Consider the following 25,209-nt stretch of genomic DNA (forward strand, 5'->3'; position numbering starts at 1 on the left):
ACAGTTCTGGTCACCACATTACAGGAAGGATGTAATTGCACTAGAGAGGGTACAGAGGAGATTTACGAGGATGTTGCCAGGACTGGAGGATTTTAGCTATGAGGAAAGGTTGGATAGGCTCGAGTTGTTCTCTTTGGAACAGAGGAGGCTAAGGGGTGATTTAATTGAGGTGTACAAAATTGTGAGGGGCCGAGATAGAGTGAATAGGAAGGACTTATTTCCCTTAGCAGAGAGGTCAATCAGCAGGGGGCATAGATTTGAAGTGATTGGTAGAAGGATTAGAGGGGAGCTGAGGAAAATTTTTTTCACCCAGAGGGTGGTGGGGGTGTGGAACTGACTGCCTGAAAGGGTGGTAGAGGCAGAAACCCTCAACTCATTAAAAAAGTACCTGGATGTGCACCTTAAGTGCCGTGACCTACAAGGCTATGGACCAAGTGCTGGAAAGTGGAATGAGGCTGGGTGGCTCATTTTCGGCCGGCGCGGACACGATGGGCCCAATGGCCTCCTTCTGTGCCATAAAGTTTCTATGATTCTATGCCTACTACGATACTTGAGCAATGAGCTGTAAAACGCCTGTTCAGGAATCAAACTTTTTCTGGTCATTCTAGATCAAAGCAAATAAGTTATGCTTAAAATAGGTTTGAGTATCAAGCTCCACAAGTGTCTATTCTAAACCTGAAGCATACTTACGTGAACTGGCATATTGAAGTAGTCCGATTTAAAGGCATCTGCCATTTCGCCAAATGCACGGAGTGTGTAGTCCCTGGGGGCTTGCTCAAAACCAAAAGCTTCTTGTGGTTTGCTACACTCCTAGAACAAAAAAATGTGTTCAGTATGCTCTGAACCCATGTGCCATTTCCCTACGATTAACTATTATAGATATACTCTTATAATAACACAAAATGCTAAAAATGCACACAGCCCAGTCAACATAAAGATAGGATAATGTTTCAAGGTAACCCTTGAGTATATTCAAAACTGAGATCGATAGATTCCTGGACACTAAAGGAATCTAGGGATATGGGGATATGGCAGGAAAGTGGAGTTGAGGTAGATCAGCCATAATCTTATTGAATGGCGGAACAGGCTCGAGGAGCCGGATGGCCTACTCCTGCTCCTACTTCTTATGACCCCCTTTATCTGAAGGTCCAAGAAGTTCCTTTACAGGACTGAACAAAACAAAAGAGCGGAGGGAAAAACAAACAGGTTTAGGACCAACAGTTCAAATACACTCACTACTTTCACAAAGAAATGGGCTTTAACAGCTTGTAATTAGATTTCAATATGGTGGAAAGAGGTAGGTGTAAAGTGCTACTCATCTACCAGCTATCCTTCCCCATGTGTTTTGGTCAGTCTTCTAAGGCAGCTTCTGTCACCTGATCAGCCCACCTAAAATGTTAAGCTATATTTCAGATGCCAACTGACCAAGTAATTTCTGCTTTTATGTCAAATTTCCATCTTTTATGGTTTAGTCTTATCCATTCTTAAACACAGCACCTTGCTTCATCTGAGAGAGTGCTCTGATCAATGATGAACAGTGTTGCTCTAAGCAGCACAATAACTTACTGAATTGAAATATCTGGAAAGGACACAAGAACCAACCACTTACCTTGGCATGGGATGATGATATTATGCAGATGTGGAGCTCGGGAGCTTAACAAGGAGTGCATTAGAAAAGCCAAATCTGGAGGCGACAAAGGCATTAATGGGGGTTTCAGCAGCAACGGGGGAAGAGATAGGGATGGAGACAGGGCAATATTTCAGAGATGGAAGTCGGCAGTCTTGGAAAGGAACTGGATGTGGGGTGTGAAGCTCAGTTCAGGATCAAGCAGGACACCAAGATTGTGTACCATCGCGATCAGCATTAGTGAGCATCCAGGAAGAGGGATACTACCAGGGACTACAGCATAGAATTTGACAGGATCCAGACAGGTTGGCTTTCATCTTGCTAATGCAAGTAGTTCTGTTTCATTCACAACTTGATCGCAGACAGGCACTCAGACTGTAGCAGCCTCAGAGTTGAAGGTTGGTAGTGAAGAGGTTAAGCTGGGTATTATCAATATGCATAGGAGAGCTGACCCCGTGCTTGCAGATAGGGGCAACATACAAGTGCGGAATAGAAAGAGACCAAGAATGAATCCTTGGAGCACATCAGGTGTGGGCATGCAAGCAGAAACCGATGCAGACAACATGCTGGTTGTGTTGAGAAAGTGTGGAACAATATGAAGGCAGTGCCATAAAAATGAAAGAGGAGAATTGTGTGGTTAACCACATTGCAGACTGAGGAGCAAGAATAGGGATAAGGCATTATGTTCAGGCTCTCTCTTTGATTAGGAGTGTGTTGTGGGCAGGACACAAGTCTAGGGATTTCAACAGGGAGCGATGAGTACAGAATTGGGTAGCAACACATTCCAGAATTTGGAGACACAAGGGGGAATTTGAAGATGAGGTGGAGGGATCAAGTGTAGGCTTTATAAGAGGGAGGGTGTTCTCAGTAGTTTTGAAAGGCATAGATGGGGGGTGGGGCGGGAATGTGGCTAAAGGGGGGGGAAAAAAAGCACAGTTGACATTTACAAGCATTGAGCTTAGAAGGGGCGATTGAGGAAATTATCAGAGATTCTGGAAGCAAAACACCTCCTCCTTCCAAGCAGTGTTGCCAAATCAACAAAATAAACATTGGATGCGGATGAACCTGTTGGAGTTGACGGATATCAGGCAAAATGAAGGTTCCATTATGGGACAGTCCTGATGGTGCTAGTGGTCCGATCACATCAGATAAAAAGGGATGGTTGTTATGCTAAAGTTAACCATTTCAGGACAAGCTCGTTAACAGAGCATTGTACTGAAAGACTCCTTTAAGAAGCTCCTTGACTAATAGCACCTTCTTTTGAGATGTATGCAAGTGTTGGCTAGTGGTTCAGTGCCTAGGGCTACCTCTTTCCAAGCATTTGTATCCGTCTACTCGGATCAAGACTGAAACTGAACTTCAGGCAGTCACTGCCTGGAACTCTGAATATCTTCGCCTTGAAAGAAAGGCCTTGAAGGTCATCGTCATGCAATAGAAGCTGGCATTAAACAGCACTGGACCGCTAGCTAAAGCGGAAGGTTGGGCAGACTTGCGTTCAATGCTGACAGAAATTGTATGGGTCCCACAAGACCATAACTTTTTTCTCTAGATGTGCAAGTCAAGTGAAACAGTCAATGTATCCTTCTGGGGGTCCACAAGAACTATTGTTTATCTGAGCCAAGAGTCTATGATTAGCTTCTGCAATGTATTAGAATCCAGGCTCTTTCTGTACCCGAAAAATTGTGTGCTATTGGAATATTTCACAAGTGGGCGTTGAGTGCATCAATCATTAGAAAGAACCCATGACATTCAATGCATTTTAAAACTGAAAGCTAGCATTTGCCAGAGGCAGTCACTTAGACACTGATCCGAGGAAAGTAGGTTGCAGTGAGCTAATACCAGAGATGCCACCATTTAATCAATGCAAGAAAAAAAATCAAATGGTGTACATTTGAACAAAACTTCTAGAGCTAAATACAAAATAGGAAAAACTGCACAATAGAACCAAAGTAAAATGGATGTAGAACACACCAGAAAAATCTTGTCTCCATGACAGAAAAGAAATCTTAAGTGCTCAGTTCAGGACAAGGTAATGTAAGGGAATCTTACAACACCAGGTTATAGTCCAACAGTTTTATTTGAAAATCACAAGCTTTTGGAGGCTTTCTCCTTCGTCAGGTGAGTGTGGGATTCCATGAAGGTTACCGCATATATAGTCAGAGAACAATGCCTGGTGATTACAGATAATCTTTCCAACTGCCCGTTGTCAAGGCAATCAAAGAAGTCGAAGTGTTCAGACAGAGTGTTCGAACACTATTCGACTCCTTTGATTGCCTTGACAACGGGCAGTTGGAAAGATTATCTGTAATCACCAGGCATTGTTCTCTGACTATATATGCGGTAACCTTCATAGAATCCCACACTCACCTGACGAAGGAGAAAGCCTCTGAAAACTTGTGATTTTCAAATAAAACTGTTGGACTATAACCTAGTGTTGTAAGATTCTTTACATTTGTCCACCCCAGTCCATCACCGGCATCTCCACATCAGGACAAGGTAGATATACAGCAGAGAAGTTGACTGACAGTACATGTCATTAATTCCTTAAAGGGGACAGTGTCCCAAGGTGATATTTCCCTGTGGGGTGCTTTAAATCATGGAGAAGGGGAGTTTTCAAACAGACAATGATGCATAAACACAAATTCCACTGCAACAGTGGACCCAGTCTCTAAAATGTACAGCAATATACATTTAAACTTAATATTTCATTTTGTATAAAAATAAATGAGGAACCATGCAAGACCTAGATCTCATTTGCAAGTTTGTTACTTGCAAGTTAGACGGTAAACACAATCAGGATACAAGTTTTAACCCTAATGCTTGCGTTATTATTTTGTGTGTTTTTACTAATTCGTGAAAATAAAACCATTACTCAATTCTGCCTTTTCGTTTCTCCTGTCCAATCTACCCTCCCCACATTCCAGACCTCCAAATTGTTAAGTGAGTGCAAACAGCTCCAATTCTAAATGCTGCATTTGCAGCATTCCAAAATGGCCACAGATTCTCCAGGTGGCATTTGAAACCTGTTCAGTGGGGCCTTATGCAGACATTAAGCCAATCATACTGAATCTGTCTGTGAACGTCGGACAGAAAAGACAGGTTCTGTGCCAATCGCTGGGAAACATCCAGGATATTCAGCACAGATTTTAAAATCTGGAGCTGCAGCATCAGTCAGAAGTCAAAATATCCGTCAACTGGAACTGAGCCAACTGAAGTATATCTTGGCAGCTGCTACTGGAGCACTCCAAGCATCAGCCAGAAAAAAATGGCATTCGCACACTGACAAAAAGAAAATTTTGCGGACAGTTGAAGAAATTAAACCATTTTAACTCCAAGATTGTAGCAAACATACTTGGTAGGAAAACACAATCAATAAACAGGAAAATAAAGTCACTTTCATTGAAAAACAATGGATAGAGGGAAAAGGGGTAAATATAGTCATCACGGAAAATTGCTTGATCGAGCCACGTTGCCGGTAAATCAATATTGCTAAGTGTCTGAAGAAACCAGTGATGGGTGCTGGCATGGCTGGCTCCATATCCAAAGTTGTCTATCATTGCACATGGTAAAGATCTATGCGCTTGGGGAACAGAGAAAGATTCAAAAACACAAAGTATGCTCATGCGGTTATAAACTTAACATGCAATACTATGCAACATTTTGTATTAAAAAAGTAAGTGATACCAGACGAAATGAAATTCTCATTATTCAGTTATATTCAGTTATTTTAATGCAAGTCCATCTGAAGTAAATATCCTCTGTATGAACAAACATGCTGTGCTAAAAGCTGTACTCACAACTTCACCAGATTTAGAGAACAAGGTTCTCTGTACTAGTTACTTGTACTTTGTATGAACTGACTAAAGCAGACAGGCAGAACTGCTATCAATTTAGAATATGCAAAAATTTTGCATTTCCAGTTTCTATTCACATTTATCAATATTCTAAAATTTAAACAAATAAGCAGCCATACACTCTTACTCCTTGCTGTACTTAAATTATTCATCACATTATAGCCTGCTTTAACTTGTCCTTTCCCAAGACCTGAAAACTATATAACTCCTTAGACCCTTCCCTTCATCCTACAATTTACAGGCTTTTAAAGTCAAAGCTTGGCAATGCACAACTACTACTCACATTTACTTCACCCTCTCTCTTACACCTTGCAATCTTGGTGCCTCCTGCACTATGGGGCCTGCCCCTGCATCTAGGTTTCTCAATAGAAGAAAAAGGGGCATCAGCTCAACCCATTTTGTAAAACCCATCTAACCTATACTCATTGGACAGAACACAATGGAACACGCCTGGTGAATAGTTCCTCAGTTTTAACCAGATATTATTGATTTTTTGATCATTAACAGCTTTTTTTCATTCATGGGATGTGGACGTCGCTGGCAAGGCCGGCATTTATTGCCCATCCCTAATTGCCCTCGAGAAGATGGTGGTGAGCCGCTTTCTTGAATCGCTGCAGTCCGTGAGGTGAAGGTTCTCCCACAGTGCTGTTAGGTAGGGAGTTCCAGGATTTTGACCCAGCGACGATGAAGGAACGGCGATATATTTCCAAGTCGGGATGGTGTGTGACTTGGAGGGGAACGTGCAGGTGGTGTTGTTCCCATGCACCTGCTGCCCTCATCCTTCTAGGTGGTAGAGGTCGCGGGTTTGGGAGGTGCTGTCGAAGAAGTCTTGGCGAGTTGCTGCAGTGCATCCTGTAGATGGTACTGCAACCACGGTGTGCCGGTGGTGGAGGGAGTGAATGTTTAGGGTGGCGGATGGAGTGCCAATCAAGCGGGCTGCTTTGTCCTGGATGGTGTTGAGCTTCTTGAAAGTTGTTGAAGCCGCACTCAAGGCAAGTGGAGAGTATTCCATCACACTCCTGACTTGAGCCTTGTAGATGGTGGAAAGGCTTTGGGGAGTCAGGTAGTGAGCCACTCACCACAGAATACCCAGCCTCTGACCTGCTCTTGGAGCCATAGTATTTATATGGCTGGTCCAGTTAAGTTTCTGGTCAATGGTGACCCCCAGGATGTTGATGGTGGGGGATTCGGCGATGGTAATGCCGTTGAACATCAAAGGGAGGTGGTTAGATGCTCTCTTGTTGGAGATGGACATTGTCTTGGGTGAATGTTACTTGTCATTTATCAGCCAAAGCCTGGAGGTTGTCCAGGTCTTGCTGCATGCGGGCACAGACTGGTTTATTATCTGAGGGGTTGCGAATGGAACTGAACAACTAAAGCCATGAATTCTTAAATAGTACAACAGGCTTGTTGCTGCCTCCATTTGTCTGTTTTAAATCTTGGAAATTGAGAAACTTATTTGTATGCAAAAACAAAGTGAGATTGCTGTACAACTCTGTTACCAACCTGAGCCAGGCACTTTGGACACCTCCAATCACCCTTGGGAACATCTTGTAGGGGAGGAATAAGACAAAAGGTGTGGTAACTGTCATCACAGCCATCACACAGCAGAAGTCGATCCTCTTCATTACCGTGTCCACAGATCAGGCAAACATACAAGTCCACCTACAAAGGAAAGGAACAAACATAGAATTACATAGCATTCACAGTACAGAAACAAGAAATACCACTTCCCATCTTCCACCAATCACAATAACTACCTTTAACCCCGACTCTCTGCTATTTGTCCCCTGACTTCACATGCTCTGACCTTAGTCATGAGTCTACTCTGGGTACCTTATCGAAGGGGATGGATATATAAATATATAACTGCATTACCCTTGTCTACTCTTTGTTACTTCTTCAAAGAATTCAATAAACGACCTTCCCTTCTGAAATCCATGCTGACTATTCTTTATTATATTTTCAGTTTCTAGATGTTTTTATATTACATCTTTGAATAGAAATTCCAATATCTTTCCTCCCATCAATGTAAGCTAACTGGTTTAGTTAGCTTAAACAACCAGACTCTTAGTAAAACTCACAGATAGAACGCGTGTGTTAAGGACGAGAAAAGCCCATTTGGCAAGCAAAGCTCATCCTCCAATATCCAAAAGCTCCCATCACAGCATCCAATTATATTTTGAAGAGCACTAATATTTTTGCCTCCAATACTCTGCTGGGTGGACCATTCCAAATATTTATAAATCCGAATTTTTTTTTTTTATTCGTTCACGGGATGTGGGCGTCGCTGGCAAGGCCGGCATTTATTGCCCATCCCTAATTGCCCTTGAGAAGGTGGTGGTGAGCCACCTTCTTGAACCGCTGCAGTCCGTGTGGTGACGGTTCTCCCACAGTGCTGTTAGGAAGGGAGTTCCAGGATTTTGACCCAGCGACAATGAAGGAACGGCGATATATTTCCAAGTCGGGATGGTGTGTGACTTGGAGGGGAACGTGCAGGTGGTGTTGTTCTCATGCGCCTGCTGCCCTTGTCCTTCTAGTTGGTAGAGGTCGCGGGTCTGGGAGGTGCTGTCGAAGAAGCCTTGGCGAGTTGCTGCAGTGCATCCTGTGGATGGTGCACACTGCAGCCACAGTGCGCCGGTGGTGAAGGGAGTGAATGTTTAGGGTGGTGGATGGGGTGCCAATCAAGCGGGCTGCTTTATCTTGGATGGTGTCAAGCTTCTTGAGTGTTGTTGGAGCTGCACTCATCCAGGCAAGTGGAGAGTATTCCATCACACTCCTGACTTGTGCCTTGTAGATGGTGGAAAGGCTTTGGGGAGTCAGGAGGTGAGTCACTCGCCGCAGAATACCCAGCCTCTGACCTGCTCTCGTAGCCACAGTATAGCTGGTCCAGTTCAGTTTCTGGTCAATGGTGACCCCCAGGATGTTGATGGTGGGGGATTCGGCGATGGTAATGCCGTTGAATGTCAAGGGGAGGTGGTTAGGCTCTCTCTTGTTGGAGATGGTCATTGCCTGGCACTTATCTGGCGCGAATGTTACTTGCCACTTATCAGCCCAAGCCTGGATGTTGACCAGGTCTTGCTGCATGCGGGCTCGGACTGCTTCATTATCTGAGGGGTTGCGAATGGAACTGAACACTGTGCAGTCATCAGCGAACATCCCCATTTCTGACCTTATGATGGAGGGAAGGTCATTGATGAAGCAGCTGAAGATGGTTGGGCCTAGGACACTGCCTTGAGGAACTCCTGCAGCAATGCCCTGGGGCTGAGATGATTGGCCTCCAACAACCACTACCATCTTCCTTTGTGTCAGGTATGACTCCAGCCACTGGAGTGTTTTCCCCCTGATTCCCATTGACTTCAATTTTACTAGGGCTCCTTGGTGCCACACTCGGTCAAATGCTGCCTTGATGTCAAGGGCAGTCACTCTCACCTCACCTCTGGAATTCAGCTCTTTTGTCCATGTTTGGACCAAGGCTTTAATGAGGTCTGGAGCAGAGTGGTCCTGGCGGAACCCAAACTGAGCACCGGTGAGCAGGTTATTGGTGAGTAAGTGCCGCTTGATAGGACTGTCGACGACACCTTCCGTCACTTTGCTGATGATTGAGAGTAGACTGATGGGGCGGTAATTGGCCGGATTGGATTTGTCCTGCTTTTTGTGGACAGGACATACCTGGGCAATTTTCCACATTGTCGGGTGGATGCCAGTATTGTAGCTGTACTGGAACAGCTTGGCTAGAGGCGCAGCTAGTTCTGGAGCACAAGTCTTCAGCACTACAGCTGGGATGTTGTCGGGGCCCATAGCCTTTGCTGTATCCAGTGCACTCAGCCGTTTCTTGATATCACGTGGAGTGAATCGAATTGGCCGAAGACTGGCTTCCGTGATGGTGGGGACTCACGTGCTGGACTCCGCCATTGTTGAGAATGGGGATGTTTGCAGAGCCTCCTCCTCCCGTTAGTTGTTTAATTGTCCACCACCATTCACGACTGGATGTGGCAGGACTGCAGAGCTTTGATCTGATCCGTTGGTTGTGGAATCGCTTAGCTCTGTCTATAGCATGTTGCTTCCGCTGTTTAGCATGCATGTAGTCCTGAGTTGCAGCTTCACCAGGTTGGCACCTCATTTTTAGGTACGCCTGGTGCTGCTCCTGGCATGCTCTTCTACACTCCTCATTGAACCAGGGTTGATCCCCTGGCTTGTTGGTAATGGTAGAGTGAGGAATATGCCGGGCCATGAGGTTACAGATTGTGCTGGAATACAATTCTGCTGCTGCTGATGGCCCACAGCGCCTCATGGATGCCCAGTTTTGAGCTGCTAGATCTGTTCTGAATCTATCCCATTTAGCACGGTGGTAGTGCCACACAACACGTTGGATGGTGTCCTCAGTGCGAAGACGGGATTTCATCTCCACGAGGACTGTGCGGTGGTCACTCCTACCAATACTGTCATGGACAGATGCATTTGCGACAGGTAGATTGGTGAGGACGAGGTCAAGTAAGTTTTTCCCTCGTGTTGGTTCGCTCACCACCTGCCGCAGGCCCAGTCTAGCTTCAGGACTCGGCCAGCTCGGTCAGTCGTGGTGCTACCGAGCCACTCTTGGTGATGGACATTGAAGTCCCCCACCCAGAGTACATTTTGTGCCCTTGCTGCCCTCAGTGCTTCCTCCAAGTGGTGCTCAACATGGAGGAGGACTGATTCATCAGCTGAGGGAGGACGGTAGGTGGTAATCAGCAGGAGGTTTCCTTGCCCATGTTTGACCTGATGCCATGAGATTTCATGGGGTCCAGAGTCAATGTTGAGGACTCCCAGGGCCATCATCACTGTACCGCCACCTCTGGTGGGTCTGTCCTGCCGGTGCGACAGGACATACCCAGGGATGGTGATGGAAGAGTCTGGGACATTGGCTGAAAGGTATGATTCTGTGAGTATGGCTATGTCAGGCTGTTGCTTGACTGGTCTGTGGGACAGCTCTCCCAATTTTGGCACAAGTCCCCAGATGTTGGTAAGGAGGACCTTGCAGGGTCGACTGGGCTTGTTGTTTTGCCGTTGTCGTGTCCGGTGCCTCGTGGTCCGATGCCGGGTGGTCCGTCCGGTTTTATTCTTATGACCTTTTTTAGCGAGATTTTACAACTGAGTGGCTTGCTAGGCCATTTCAGAGGGCAATTAAGAATCAACCACATTGCTGTGGGTCTGGAGTCACATATCGGCCAGACCGGGTAAGGACATTAATGAACCAGATGGGTTTTTACGACAATCCGGTTGTTTCATGGCCATCATTACTGATACTAGTATTTTAATTCCAGATTTTTATTTAATTAATTGAATTTAATTAATTAATTGAATTTAAATTCGCCAGCTGCCGTGGCGGGATTTGAACTCATGACTCTGGATTTTAGCCCAGGCCTCTGGATTACTAGCCCAGTAACATAACCACTATGCTACCGTACCCGTAGCATAGTGGTTATGTTACTGGGCTAGTAATACAGAATACAGAAATTCTTCCTGATTTTGTTTCTAAAGTTACTTTTCTGACCCCACATAGCATACTCGCCTCTTAATCAGAGGTTTTGGGTTCAAGCACCATTCCAGAACTAATTTAGACTGACAATTCAGTACAGTACTGAGCGGGCAGCATTGTCAGAGGTACCAACCTTTGGAGGAGATGTTAAAGCAAGGCGCATTTGCCTGTTTGGGTGAACGCTAAGTATTCCATTATTTTTTTTTGAAGAGGAGCAGGGAACTGTTCTGATGCCCTGACATACATTCTTCCCTCAAACCAGCACCACCTCCAAAAACAGATTAAATTGTCATTCATCTCATTTGTTTGAGATATCCTGCTGTGAGCATATTGCCAACATATTTGCCAACATAACAGTGAGTAAACATCACAAGTAATTCTTTGGCTGTGACAATCTTTGTGACATCCTGAAGAAATGCAATTTCAAACAAGGAGCACACCTTAATCTGTACCAATTAATATTTTATATAGATCAATGAGGCGCCCCCACTGCAACAGTCTTCCCGACTGACAGAACTTCCTCTAACCTTTCCTCACAGCTCATTCTCTCAGGAATCAGTCTTGCTGATCTTCTCTCTCATTTCCAATACATACTCTATCTCTCTCTGCTCCATGGTAGCCAAAACTGAATATAATACTTTAACTGTAGTCTGATCAGTGCATCATAAAGTTTTAACTGATGCACATTTTTATTCAAACGATGTGACTACACAGTCTTGCATTCCGTTAGCTTTCTTTCCCCCCATTGCTTCACCACATTCTTTGAATTTTGAAAGTGACATGTCTACCATTAATCCCTGGCCTCTTTCTTTCATTGTATACTTATAGTCCACTTCTTTCTACACAGTTATGGAATTGGATGTACACATTGCAAATGAAACATTAGCGGAATGGAAGGGCATCAACACGTTAGCTCTGTTTCTCTCTCCACAGATGCTGCCTAACCTGCATTTTCTGTTTTTATATCATTAGCAATGTGTCCATCCAATTACATAACTGATCAAAATCTGTTTGCAAATCTTGTTGCAGCCTTTGTCTCACTGCTCTCTACTTATTCCACAACATTCACCTGAGGAAGGAGGAAGCCTCCGAAAGCTTGTGAATTTCAAATAAAACTATTGGACTATAACTTGGTGTTGTAAAATTGTTTACAATTGTCAGCCCCAGTCCATCACCGGCATCTCCACATCACAGTTTTCCTTGTTCTATTAAGTAGCTCTTCAATCTCTCCTTTCACTTGCTGAGTAGTTTCCTTAGCTGTATCCAATGCCAGAGTTCTACTGGATGCTTACTCCACTGCCCTCCATACCAATTATTGCTTTTCTTTACCATAACCCTAACAAAGCCTCTTCCATTATCTTCCTCCAGTGTCATTTCCATAACGTGCTCCTCATGCAACTGCTCCAGCTGGTCTGTGCTTAGCTGTCTCTTGTGCCAAATCTAATTCCAGCCCTGAATCATTTATGAATCTTTCAATTTATCAATCCCCATGAGCACAACTCTATCCTAATTTCCAGGAGCTGAAAGATTGTGACGAGCAAACAATTTTGACAACAGCCCTGAACGCCACAATTTATTGTTCATTAACTTCTGTCTCCTTGTGCAACTAAGGCCCTAACAAAGTACTGAACTCTTCACAATCTTTGAACAACTAACTTTTCAGAGCAAGTGAAATAATTCAGCAATTAGATTGGTGGAGTTGCCAAAGAGGAGGCCTGACTTGATTCAGGATGACTTCTCCAAATTATGGAAATTACTGCCATCTTATTTGACTAGTGTTGGGCAAAACCAAGAATGAGATTTAGTCCAACCCAACCCAAATAATAGGGTGTTTTGCCAACTTTCCTCCTATTTAAAAACAGTTCAGCTTGAGAATTTCAGCACATTGGAATTCTGGCAGAACAAAATTTTCAAACCTAATGTAAGGTCCAGGTTAAAAACTGTTCTTGAATTCAAATCCTCATTTCTTGACCCCCAATTTGCAGCATTGGATTTAGCAGTTCAGCGTACATACAAGGGGGGGGAGGAAAGAGAGAATCACTTCATACCACAAAAGTCCTTTTAAGAGCTATCTTAAGAGTCTTCTTTATATCCGCTGTATACCCATTCTAAACCAGAATAAGAGAGCAATGAGCACAACTGAAACTTGAACTGGAAAACATTAAAACGAGCTCCAAGATATACCAGAGCAGAAAGAGAACTTAGTGTTCGGAAAGAAGGGAGGTTCATACACGAAGGTTGAAATTTAATAAAAGAATGAGGAAGACTATACCTACAATAAGTAGGCAAATCTTAACTTGAAGACTGCTGTGCTTCTCCTTTCTGTAGCTGTCAGGGTGCAGCTTCATCCTCTAATGGTAGACCTACCTTGATATTCAGACAAGGCACCCCATGAAGGCCGAATCTATTGTTTCTGGCTAAACTTGGATCTGGAGTTTCATTTAACTTCGAAAATAATGGTGGCAAAGTTTTATCTACAAACTTAGAAAGCACCATTTTGCTGGTCATAGAGAGTCATAGAGTTATACAGCACGGATAGAGGCCCTTCGGCCCATCGTGTCCGCGCCGGCCATCAAGCCCAGTCTAATCTAATCCCATATTCCAGCATTTGGTCCGTAGCCTTGTATGCTATGGCATTTCAAGTGCTCATCCAAATGCTTCTTGAATGTTGTGAGGGTTCCTGCCTCCACAACCCTTTCAGGCAGTGAGTTCCAGACTCCAACCACCCTCTGGGTGAAAAAGTTCTTTCTCAAATCCCCTCTAAACCTCCCGCCTTTTACCTTGAATCTATGTCCCCTTGTTATAGAACCCTCAACGAAGGGAAAAAGCTCCTTAGAATCCATCCTATCTGTGCCCCTCATAATTTTGTACACCTCAATCATGTCCCCCCTCAGCCTCCTCTGCTCCAAGGAAAACAAACCCAATCTTCCCAGTCTCTCTTCATAGCTGAAGCGCTCCAGCCCTGGTAACATCCTGGTGAATCTCCTCTGCACCCTCTCCAAAGCGATCACATCCTTCCTGTAGTGCGGCGACCAGAACTGCACACAGTACTCCAGCTGTGGCCTATACAGTGTTTTATATCAAAGATTTCATTTACACGCAATAAAACATTTGCCATTTCAGGCAATTGTTTGGTTAGAAAGCTTTTTGGTTCTGGTTTAGAATTTTGTTGTAATTCATTTGTATTGTAATCTAACTTAATTTGCTCAACTCCACATATAAATGAAAATACAAAAAAAAGTAAGCTCTTCTGACCAAATATGGAGGTTGGATTGAAGAACCAGTGTAAAGGTGCATCAATCGCTGGCAAAGAGCATAATCAGAAGGCAACAAATGGATTGAAGTTATGAGCAGATGCCTCAGAAGCATTGATAAGCAAAGCCTCTTAGAGGGGCAAAGTGTCCATAGCATGAGTAGAGTGGGTTTAATTTTCTCTGACAATTCTTGGCAAGTGAAAGAACACAAGCATTGTATAAATCAACTGGCTAATGTCTCTGTTATTATGGTTTTGTAAAAAGCATTGTAACCAAATAGCCTGAAACTGAATTTCATTTGCTATTTATCCGCCCACTCTGAAAGCCTGTTTACGTCTTCTGGTGCAGTCCTCTACATTAGCAGCTGTGGATTTGGTATCATCCGCTCATTTTGACACCGTATCTCCAATTCCTGAGTCCAAATCATTTATGCATATGGTGAACAACAGTGGTCCCAGCACAGATCCCTGCAGGACACCACATTCTACCAGTTTGAGAAACTTCCCCTAACTCCTGCCCTCTGTTTTCAGTTTTGTAGCCATCTTTCAATCCGTTCTGCTCCTGACCCCCGACTCTACATGCCTTGACCTTTGCCATGAGTCTCTAAAGTGGCACCTTATCGGAAGCCTTCTGAAAGTCCTTGTATACTGCATCCACTGCATTGTCCTTGTCTACTCTCTGTTAATGTTCAAAGGATTTAATAAGGTTGGTTAAACGTAACATTTATTTTAGAAATCCATGCTGACTTCTTTTTATATTCTCCGCCTCTAGATGTTTTGTTATTGATCTTCTAGCAAAGACTCAGTCTATTTAGTATCACCACTGTGAGTTTATCTTACTCACCCCTTAGTGGCCCTGTCCCTATCTTAATTCTCCATTTGTTACTTAGGTGCCGATAGAATATTTTAAGAACATAAGAATAGGAGTAGGACATTCAGCTTCTCCTGCCTGTTCCGCCATTCACTGCCTGAAAGGGTTGTGGAGGCAGGAACCCTCACAACATTAAAGAAGCATTTGGATGAGCACTTGAAATGCCATAGCATACAAGGCTACGGACCAAATGCTGGAATATGGGATTAGAGTAGACAGGGCTGATGGCCGGCGCGGACACGATGGGCCGAAGGGCCTCTATCCGTGCTGTATAACTCTATGACTCTACCCACCTTGGTTCTGTAACCCTTAATACCCTTGCCTAACAAAAATCAATCAATCAATCTCAGTTTTAAAATTTTCAATTGATCCCCAGCCTCAACAGCTTTTTGGGTGAGGGTGTTCCAGATTTCCACTGCCCTTTGTGTGAAATGCTTCCTGACATCATCGCTGAACGGCCTAGCTCTAATTTTAAAGTTATGCCCCCTCGTTCTGGACTCCCCACCAGAGCAAATAGTTTCTCTCTATCGACCCTATCAACTCCTTTCATCATCTTATACACCTCACTTACATCACCCCTTAAATTTTCTATGCTCAAGGGAATACAAGCCTAGTCTGTGCAGCCTATCATAATTTAACCCTGGTATCATTCTGGTGAATCTGTGCTGCACCTCCTCCACAGCCAACATATCCTTCTTGAGGTGTGGTGCACAAAACTGAACGCAGTACTCTTAATGGGGTCTAACCAGAGCTTTATATAACTAACAATTTCCACCCCTTTGTATTCCAGTCCCCTTGAGATAAAGACCAACATTCCATTAGCTTTTTAAATTATTTTTTGTACTTGTCCATTGGCTTTTAGTGATTTTTGTACTTGGGTCTCCTAAATCTCTCTGCTCATCCACAGTTCCCAGTTTCTCACCATTTAGAAAATACTCTGATCTATCTTTTTTAGGTCGAAAGTGGATGACCTCACACTTCCCCACATTGAACTCCATCTGCCACAGTTTTGTCCACTCAACCTGTCAATGCCCCTTAGCATTTCTGCTCCCATCTACTCTATTTACTGTACCATCTAACTTGGTGTCGTCGGCAAACTTGGATATATGGCTCTCTATTCCTTTGTCTACGTCATCTATAAATATAGTGAAAAGCTGAGGCCCCAGTATAGATCCCTGCTCCCTTATCTACCACGTTAGTTACCACCTCAAAAAATTCAACTAGGTTCGTTAGACATGATTCATTTTACAAATCTTCTTATAGTCTTCGATATTTTCATTTCATATTTCCTCTTTGCCTTCCTAATCTTTTTAATCTCTTTCCTAAACTCATCATATTCCTTTTTGTCATACTCTTTATTGTTTGCATACTTTGTCTTCAGATTCAATTATATTGTCACATCTTTATTTATCCATGGCATCTCATGGTTAGTTTATTATTTTTAAGTGGAATATATTTCTCCTGAATGCCATTGATCTCTCCTTTAAACATTGCCCACTGTTGTTCCACTTTGTCAATATTTTTCTCCAGTTTACCTTCCTTAGCTCCATCCGCATTCCCTCAGAGTTGGATTTTTTTTCTAAATCGATCATTTTGGTCTTTGTACTATTGCCATCTCTCCCAATCATTATCTTAAACCTTATTATTTTGTGATTACTACTCTATAGATGTTCTTCCACACTTACTTCTCTTTATCTTCTCTGGTTTATTTCTCATTATTAGGTCTAGCAATGCTTCCAACCCTTGTATCATAGTAGGTACAGCACAGAAGACGACCATTCGGCCCATCGTGCCTGTGCCAGCTCTTTGAAAGAGCTATCCAATTAGTCCCATTCCCCTGCAATTTTTTTCTCTTCAAGTATTTAACCAATTCCCTTTTGCAAGTTACTACTGAATCTGCTTCCACCACCCTTTCAGGCAGTGCATTCATTACAACTCGCTGTGTAAAAAAAATGTTTACTCATGTCGCCTCTGTCTCTTTTGCTGACTTTAAAATCTGTGTCCTCTGGTTACTGACCCTTCTGCCACTGGAAACAGTTTCTTATTTACTCTATCAAAACTGTTCATGATTTTGAACACCTCTATCAAATCTCCCCTTAACCTTCTCTGTTCTAAGGAGAACAATCCCAGCTTCAGGAAAGATGTGAAGGTCTTAGAGGGTGCAGAAGAAGGACTAGAGGACAGATTTAAGGTGATTGGCAAAAGAACCAAAGGTGACATGGAGAAAAACTTTTTTACACAGCGAGTGGTTAGGATCTGGAATGCATTGCCAGAGTGGGTGGTGGAGGCAGATTCAATCATAGCCTTCAAAGGGGAACTGAATAAGTACTTGAAAGGAAAAAATTTGCAGGGCTACAGGGATAGGGCGGGGGAGTGGGACTAGCTGGAATGCTCTTACATAGAGCCGGCACAGACTCAATGGGCCAAATGGCCTCCTTCCACGTTGTAACCTATTATTCTCCAGTCTCTCCACATAACTGAAGTCCCTCATCCCTGGTGCCATTCTAGTAAATCTCTTCTGCACCCTCCTAAAGTGCGGTGCCCAGAACTGAATGCAATACTCCAGCTGAGGTCTAAATTGAACACAATACTCCATTTGGACTTCTTGCATATTGGGTCAAAAAGGCATCTTGTACACAATGTAAAAACTCAATCCCCTTCTCCCCTTTCATTCCCTCTCCTTGTCAGTTTATTTGGGGGTAGTTGAAATCTCCAATAACTGAGTGTGTCTTTTTTACTCATTTTATATTTGCCTACATATTTCTCCCTCCACTTCCTTTCTGCTATTTGGTGGTCTGTAGTATACCCCTAATAGTGTGACCAATCCCTTCCTATCATTTTCCTCAATCCATATGGATTCTGTTTCTATCTCTTTGGTAGTTATGTCCTTTCTTGCTACTGCCATTGTTATTTCTGATTAACAGCTACCCCACCGCCTCTCTTCCTTACCCATCTTTTTTAAATACATTGTAGCCTGCAATATTTGACGAACCATGGATGCAGACAGGACAGGATTGATCATCCCTATTACGTCTATTTCCTCACTTCTAATTCCCTGGTTTTGCTGCTGATGCTCTGTACATTACCGTACAGGTAACTTAATACGCTCTTGTATTTCATTATGCCCGTTTTATTCCAGCAGGTATTTTATTATTTCTTCCTATAACCTTTTCTGTTCATTGAGGTTATTTTTAAATTTTTTATTCCTCTGACTGTTGCTCTCATCCCTTTTTCTTATCTTTAGGTTACTCTTATTTCCACCGAACCCTCCCCATCCCTTACTAATTTAAAGTCCTATTCATCCTTTCCACTACGACCTTGGATCCAGCCTAGTTCAGGTGCAGCCCGTCCCCGCAGTATAGCTCCTTTCTGTCCCGGTACTGGTGCTAGTGTCCCATGAAATGGAACCTCTCCGTTACACACCAGTCTTTCAGCCATGCATTCACTTTCCTGATCTGTTAATCCCTGTGCCAATTAGCACGTAGCTCAGGTAATAAATCCTGAGATTACCACCCTCATGCTTTTTAGTTTAGTGCCTAGCTCCTGATACTTCCTCAGTAGGACCACCTCCCTGTTCCTTCCTATGTTGTTGGTTCCAACATGGATCACAACAACTGGCTCTTCCCCCTCCCTTTCCATGTTCCTTTCCAGCTGCTTCAAGATATCCCTAACCCTGGCCACACACCCTCCTGAACTCTCAATCGCGACTGCAGAGAATATCCTCTATTCCCCTAATTATTGAAACCCCTATAACTGCAACCTTTCTATTCTTCTGTGTCTCCCTTGGACTACCTCCTGCTGCACAGTGCCATGGTTCCATATGAGTGGTTGTAGCTTCTGCAATGCGCAAATGAAACATGCTCCCTCAATTGTTGAATAAACAATGTCTTGCTTTGTAGCTTGGGACTTACATCAACGATTGTATGCTCCTTCCCAGATCATTTATTTGACTCAGTACAGCATTGATGATTTGCCTGATGCATCAATACAGAAAGCTTGAAAAAAGTCAGTACAGGTTCTGCATATAGGACTTTGATTTTTTTTTTTAAAAGCCTTCCAAAATCATTTTCTGCCTTGGCTAATCAGATCACTTGGATTGGACTTCCTTTTCTAAGTTACATCAGTTGACAGTGCAGATGTGCGACTATAATTGTGAATTAATTTGCAATAATAGCTGGCCAATCAAGGAATGACCATACTTGCTTCTTGGTCATGGGACAGATTCAGTGTGCGATGAAGTCCACCTTCACCTGGCCGGGTTTTTGTTCTCCACCGTGGACAGTGAAACTCAGCCAAGCCGATATTACATTGTTCAGCCTCAACAGTCAACCCATCAGTGACATGGGTGAGGTGTCCCTCCCATGTTTGAGTAATAATGGCTACAGCATCAATGTATGCGACAGATACAATTCTGACTGATGGGGGTTTCACTATTAACTTTTGGAATATTTTTCATACTGAAAGATAGGACTGTAAACTTGAATAGCCTTGATGGGGCACCACCAGTCCTCTACACTAAGTAAGCAAGCGTAGAGTATTTTATTGTTAGGCAAATGAAACAAATAAAGGCAGTAAATCTGTACCATGAATATTACAATCCCTTTCCCAAAAAAAACTGGTGACCTACTTACAATATTTGAGGCTATGGTACTCCTGTTGTTTCGGAGTGTCCTGGTGCGTTCTGGATCAGTGGTACGATTCTCACTTCCCTCTCTCTTCACTCCAGGCATACTGTACTTCTCTAGATTTTAGTAAAAAAATACTTTTCAGGACTAAAAAAGAAAACCGAGCAGAGAGACACAGCAAAGTACACCATCAATGGGGAAAGGAACGCTTGTCATTTTGGACATCCAATATTAGCATCATGTATTTCCAGATCAAGGACAGTGTACCTTTGAATGCAAAGTAAAAACAATTTTATCCAAGATCTATTGCCCTACACTGTACCTCATCACCAAAATCAAAACAGCACCCTCTTATACACCACTGATTTTCTGCCCCTTGGCCAGAATTTTATGTATTCAACTTTTTTTTTAAAAAGTGACCCTTTGAGTGAGAATTCAGATTTATGGCCAACTTGTTCTGAACATGGACAGATTTTCTTCTGTAGACCCAACTGGGTTGGGACCCTTGCAGAAAACCTCTCATTCCAGTAGTCTGGGTTGGATTTGACCCCAATCCCTAGGAATGAAAAAAGCACACTAATTTACTGCGCCATCTTTTGGAATTAAAGGCAAAATTGGGTTATAGCTCTACCAAACCGGACACCTTTATCAATGAGGAATGTGCAAAACTGAACCAGACAGTTCACAACCTCAGCATCCTATGACCCTGAGCTGAGCTGAGCTGCTGCCCGTATCCATCAACCCTGAGCTCGCTGACCTACATTAGTTCCCGGTCCAGCAACGCCTCGATTTTAAAATTCTCATCCTCGTGTTCAAATCCCTCCATGGTCTTGCCCCTCCCTATCTCTGTAACCTCCTCAAGCCCTACAACCCGTAGATCTCTGCGCTCCTACAATTCAGGCCTCTTGCGCATCCTTGGTTTCCTTCGCTCCACCATTGGCAACTGTACCTTCAGCTGCCTAATTCTGGAATTCCCTCCCAAAACCTCTCCTCCTCTCTACCTCCTTTAAATTGCTCCTCAAAGCCTACCTTTTTGACCAAGCTTTTGGTCACCTGTCCTAATATTGCTACGTGGCTCGGTGTCAAATATTGTCTGATAACGCTCCTGTGAAGCACCTTGGGGCATCTGACTATGTTAAAGGCACTTGTGCTGTTTAGCAGTAAAGCTTGGTGAAGTGCTTGACTGATTCCAAGCTGCTTTTCAGACAACTGGTCAATGATTGGAAAACTTAAAAAGGCTTCAAACAAGAAAGTATTCTGCTCACTTACTGGGGGAGTGAATTTCAAATCAAACTGCCTGAGAATGGCATGCAAAGTATTCTATTTTATATCTAATTTTTTTTAAAGCTAAAATCTGCTTTTAGTCAGGATTACTTTTAAATGGCAACTCCAAATACAAATTTAGTTAAAATGCAAGCAAAACTGAATGAACCATAATTAGTTTTTTTTTAAAAAAACAGAAAATAAGTGTTCCGACTGACTATCCTACCAAGCACCCAAAGGTGGGGTATATAGGCATCACAAAGGTTGGGCAAATTATACAATAGATATTGTAACCCATGCATGACAGTTTGCTGACGGGAGTAATCCTATAATAGGAGAACAGCAACAAATTAAGACAATCCTATAATTCCATACAATAACAAGTAAAGGCTGGACCCAACTATTAGCTGATCAGATTTATAACCTTAGCTTCCAACACCGAACATGAAACAGTGAAATTCTAAGCAATCTGGCTAAAATAAAAATTGTGCAATATTGTAGCTTCCTATATAAAATGAATTTAAACTACAGCTTTTGCTAAAAAAGTAAGTTTCTAAACAGCCCTTAGCAATGTCTTCTTTGTATGAAGAGTGTTTGAAATGTGTTCAGCAGAAAAGGAACACTATTACAGGTGGCAATAGATTATTCATTCATACCACTTTCACATTTCATTGATCCACTCCTTGTTTTTGGTCGCAAGTCATGAGCATGAACCTCAGCAATCTCACTGGGCTCTGTCTTTACACATCCCACCTGTAAATTAAAAAGCATCATTAAGCTCCAATACAGTAATTCAGATCTCACGTTCAATCTCAATGAAAAACTTTTTATATCAGGATCACAGAACAGGAGGAGGCAATTTCAGCCTATCGTGCCTGTGCCGGCTCTTTGAAAGAGCTATCCAATTAGTCCAATTCCCTCACTCTTTCCCCATAGCCCTACAAATTTTTCCCCTTCATGTACTTATCCAATTCCCTTTTGAAAGTAATTATTGAATCTGCTTCCACCGCCCTTTCAGGCAGTGAATTCCAGATCATTACAACTTGCTGCGTAAAACAATTTCTCCTCATCTCGCAACTGGTTCATTTGCCAATTACTCTCATTACCGATCGTTCTGCCACTGGAAACAGTTTCTCCTTATTTACTCTTTTAAAACCCTTCATGAGTTTGAACACCTCTATTAAATCTCCCCTTAAGCACCTCAGCTCTAAGGAGAACAACCCCAGCTTCTGCAGTCTTTCCAAGTCTCGCATCCCTGGTACCATTCTAGTAAATCTCCACTGCACCCTCTCCAAAGCCTTGACATCCTTCCTAAAATGTGATTGGACACAATACTCCAGCTGGGGCCTAACTAGTATTTTATACAGCTTCAGCATAATTTCCTTGCTTTTGTGCTCCATGGGGGAAATTTTAACCCCCTCCCAAGATGGGCAGGACAGTTGCAGGGGTTAAATTCTTAAAGATGAGGAACCCGGCCCACAACCCACCACTAACGTGCCTACTTCTAGTATAACCAGGGCGGGTTGGGGGTCAGGCAAGTAATTTGCACTCGAGAGGCAGGTCAGTAATTATGATATGTTAATGAGGCTCCGTGCCTCAAATTTTGGCATCCACTTGGATTGAACAGCTGCAGGCCGGGTGTCCCAGGGCTCAGGAAACCGAGCAATGCTTGTGAGCCAGGAGCAGCAGGAGTGCTTTCTCCCCTCCCCCTCCCGTCGCGATCCCCGCAAGACCTCCCCCCGTTCCCTTTCTCTTCCCCCTCCCCCATCCCTGGCTGCGGCCTTTTACAGAGGCCAGCCTCTCAATCCGGCCCGCTGACACGAGGGAAAGAGTAAAAAAAATTCTAATGATGCCGTTAAATTCAGCAGAAACTCTACCTTTCTGGTATCTCCATGTGTCCCCACCGGTGACACTTGACCCCTCTCCCTCCCCACAAATATCAGGGCCGATGCTTCTGTTTATAAAGCCAAGGGTACCATATGCTTTTTTTAATTAAAAAATAACAGCCTTCTCAACTTGTCCTGCCATCTTTACCTTCCTGTCCGTTTAAAATTATATCCTTTAATTTATATTGCCTCCCCTTTAAAATTGTACCATTTAGTTTATATTGCCTCTCCTCATTCTTCCTACCAAAATGCATCACTTCACATTTCTCTGCGTTAAATTTCATCTGCTATGTGTCGGCCCATTTCACCAGTCTGTATATATCCTCCTGAAGTCTTACTATCCTCCACAATGATTACTACATTTCCAGGGAACACCACTGTATACTTCCCTCCAGTCTGAAAAACAACCATTCACCATTACTCTCTGCTTTCTGTCCCTTAGCCAATTTTGTATCCATGTTGCCACTGTCTAATTCCATGGGCTTCAATTTTGCTAACAAGTCTATTATGTGGTACTTTACCAAACATCTTTTGAAAGTCCATACACACAACATCAATCTTCATTAAATCTCTCAATCAAGAACTCAATCAAATTAGTAAAACACGATTTGCCTTTAACAAATCTGTGCTGGCTGTCATTTATTAACCCATCATAGGATGGACAATATAAATGCCATAAATTGGCAATGAGACTAAATAAGGAAACTTCTATATTTCATTTAATAGTTTTGAAACAGCTAGAGTTAAAAAGGAAGCTTACCGCAGTTCTACATGGAAACCTAAGCACAGATTAGGCCAGATTGATTGACCTGGAAATTAGTCAGGCTACAAGGGCTTTGTGCTAATTGAATTGTCCTTGTACATGAATTACAAAAAAATAGTATGCAGGGACAGCAAGTGATTAGGAAGGCAAATGTCATTTATTGCAAGGGGAATGGAATATAAAAGTAGAGATGTTTTGCTACAGTTGTACAGGGCATTGGTGAGACCACATCTAGAATACTGTGTGCAGTTTTGGTCTCCTTATTTAAGAAAGGACATAATTGCTTTGGAGGCTGTTCAGAGAAGGTTCACTCGACTGATTCCTGGGACGAGGGGGTAATCTTATGAGGAAAGGTTGGACAAGTTGGGCCTGTATACACTGGAGTTTAGAAGAATGAGAGGTGATCTTATTGAAACATATAAGATCCTGAGGGGACTTGAAGGGGTAGATGCTGAGAGGATGTTTCCCCTTGTGGGAGACTAGAACTAGGGGCCACAGTTTGAAAATAAGGGGTCTCCCATTTAAGATGGAGATGAGGAGAAATTTTTTCTCTGAGGGTCGTGAGTCTGTGGAACTCCCTTCCCCAGAGAGCGGTGGAGGCAGGGTCATTGAATATTTTTAAGGCTGAGTTAGATAGATTCCTGATTAACAAGGGAGTCAAAGATTATAGTAGGTAGACGGGAAAGTAGGGTTGAGGTTACAATCAGATCAGTCATGATCTTATCAAATGGCAGAGCAGAGAGGGGCCGAATGGCCTACTCCTGCTCTTAATTTGTATGAATCATACATGGACAAGACATTACCAGATACTGATAACCCAAATGACATGAGCTCCTGCTCATTAGCATTCTAAGCACTAATTCCTTCTATTGTGTTGAATCCTAAATGATAGTCAGCTCTAATTTCAGAAACCTTTGGACATAAGTATTGGGGAATTCTCCCATCGTCTTCAGTTCTGGTAAGAGGGCAAGGTTTAGTTAGAGTAGAGTAAGTGCGTAATTTTGGGGACACCATTATAGAAAAGGACTATGGAGCCAAAGAAAGCATACTATAGATTGATCAGGATGATGCCAGGGATGGGAAACTATGGTTATGAGGAGACACTTGAGAAACTAGGACTATTTCCAGTGAAGCAGAGAATGCTATGAGGAGATTTAATATTATGATGGGTTTTGATAGCGTGAAGAAGAAAAGACCATTTCATCTGATTGGACAGCCAGTGACAAGGGGTCATCAATTTAAAATGGTCACTAAAAGAGAGGGGGATGAGGAAACGTCTTTTTTTTGTTTACACACACAAAAGAGAATGTTGAGTCAGAGAACACTACACCTTTGAAAGGAAAGTTGGATAAATATTTGAAGCAGAGGAAGACACATGGCTACGGGAAATGAGAGACAGGCAAAGGGATTAGTTTTGGATTGCTCTAAATACCACATCCCAGGGAAGGCCAGAAATTGGCATTTGAAGTGCAGTCTGAGCCAAGCAAGGGGAAAAGGAACAAGGCGATGGCCATACAGGGCCCGTGGGCTGCAGGGAGCAGGGAAAAAA

At 43.1% G+C, this 25,209-nt stretch overlaps 1 protein-coding gene across 1 annotated transcript in view; it reads right to left on the bottom strand.

Annotated features, from left to right (window-relative positions):
• Positions 1-25,209, bottom strand: part of LOC137310949 (lysine-specific demethylase 5B-like) — a 220,992-nt gene that overhangs the window by 149,142 nt on the left and 46,641 nt on the right. Inside the window, exons 6-9 of the mRNA XM_067978463.1 lie at positions 21,668-21,764; positions 19,755-19,864; positions 6,988-7,146; positions 691-810 (exon numbers count right to left, since the gene is read on the bottom strand). Coding sequence (XP_067834564.1) covers positions 691-810; positions 6,988-7,146; positions 19,755-19,864; positions 21,668-21,764 — 486 coding nt within the window. The remainder of the gene's footprint in view (positions 1-690; positions 811-6,987; positions 7,147-19,754; positions 19,865-21,667; positions 21,765-25,209) is intronic.

This window comes from Heptranchias perlo, unplaced genomic scaffold (genome assembly GCF_035084215.1).
Source record: "Heptranchias perlo isolate sHepPer1 unplaced genomic scaffold, sHepPer1.hap1 HAP1_SCAFFOLD_295, whole genome shotgun sequence".
In the NCBI taxonomy this organism is placed as follows: Eukaryota; Metazoa; Chordata; class Chondrichthyes; order Hexanchiformes; family Hexanchidae; genus Heptranchias; species Heptranchias perlo.